At 39.6% G+C, this 649-nt stretch overlaps 1 protein-coding gene across 1 annotated transcript in view; it reads right to left on the reverse strand.

Moving 5' to 3' along the window:
- The window catches only part of LOC106877416 (P2R1A-PPP2R2A-interacting phosphatase regulator 1), a 20,620-nt gene that overhangs the window by 2,746 nt on the left and 17,225 nt on the right, over positions 1-649 (reverse strand). The window contains exon 7 of the mRNA XM_014926313.2: positions 496-587. Within this exon, the coding sequence (XP_014781799.1) occupies positions 496-587 (92 nt within the window). The remainder of the gene's footprint in view (positions 1-495; positions 588-649) is intronic.

Below are 649 nucleotides of genomic sequence, written 5' to 3' on the forward strand. Positions count from 1 at the left end.
GTTCAGTCCCACTGCGTGGCACCTTGGGCAAGTGTCTCAGGCCGCCCAAAGCCTTGTGAGTGGATTTGGTAGACGGAAACTGAAAGAAGCCCGTCGTATATATATATATATATGTGTGTGTGTGTGGGTGTGTGTGTCTGTGTTTGTCCCCCCAGGATCGCTTGACAACCGATGCTGGTGTGTTTACGTCATGTGAAGTAATAGTATATTACTCTGCCTTTGGTATTTGAGTACTATTTTTTCCATCTTGTTTTGCATCTATGCACATACTTCTGTGTGTGTGTGTGTGTGTATACATACATACATACATATATCCACACACATACATCTGACAGAGAGCTCTTATACATATAGAAACATGTACACATGCATGTGTGTGAAATATACACTCATATCCACTGTATTTTTTTTAAATGACAAGGTCTCCATGATCGGGGCTGACAGAAAGCTTAACAATAACGAATTTAAATAACGAATTTAAACCTCATTACTCACCTCATCAATGTTTTTGTGTTCGGACTGTGCGTAGGACTTGACAAAAACGCAACATTTTTCACAGGAACTTGCATAGACGGAGAAAAACATTGCTGTTGAGAGAAGAGAGAACATCATCATCATCATCATCATCATCATCATCATCATTATCATT

This window comes from Octopus bimaculoides, chromosome 27 (assembly GCF_001194135.2).
Source record: "Octopus bimaculoides isolate UCB-OBI-ISO-001 chromosome 27, ASM119413v2, whole genome shotgun sequence".
Classification (NCBI taxonomy): domain Eukaryota; kingdom Metazoa; phylum Mollusca; class Cephalopoda; order Octopoda; family Octopodidae; genus Octopus; species Octopus bimaculoides.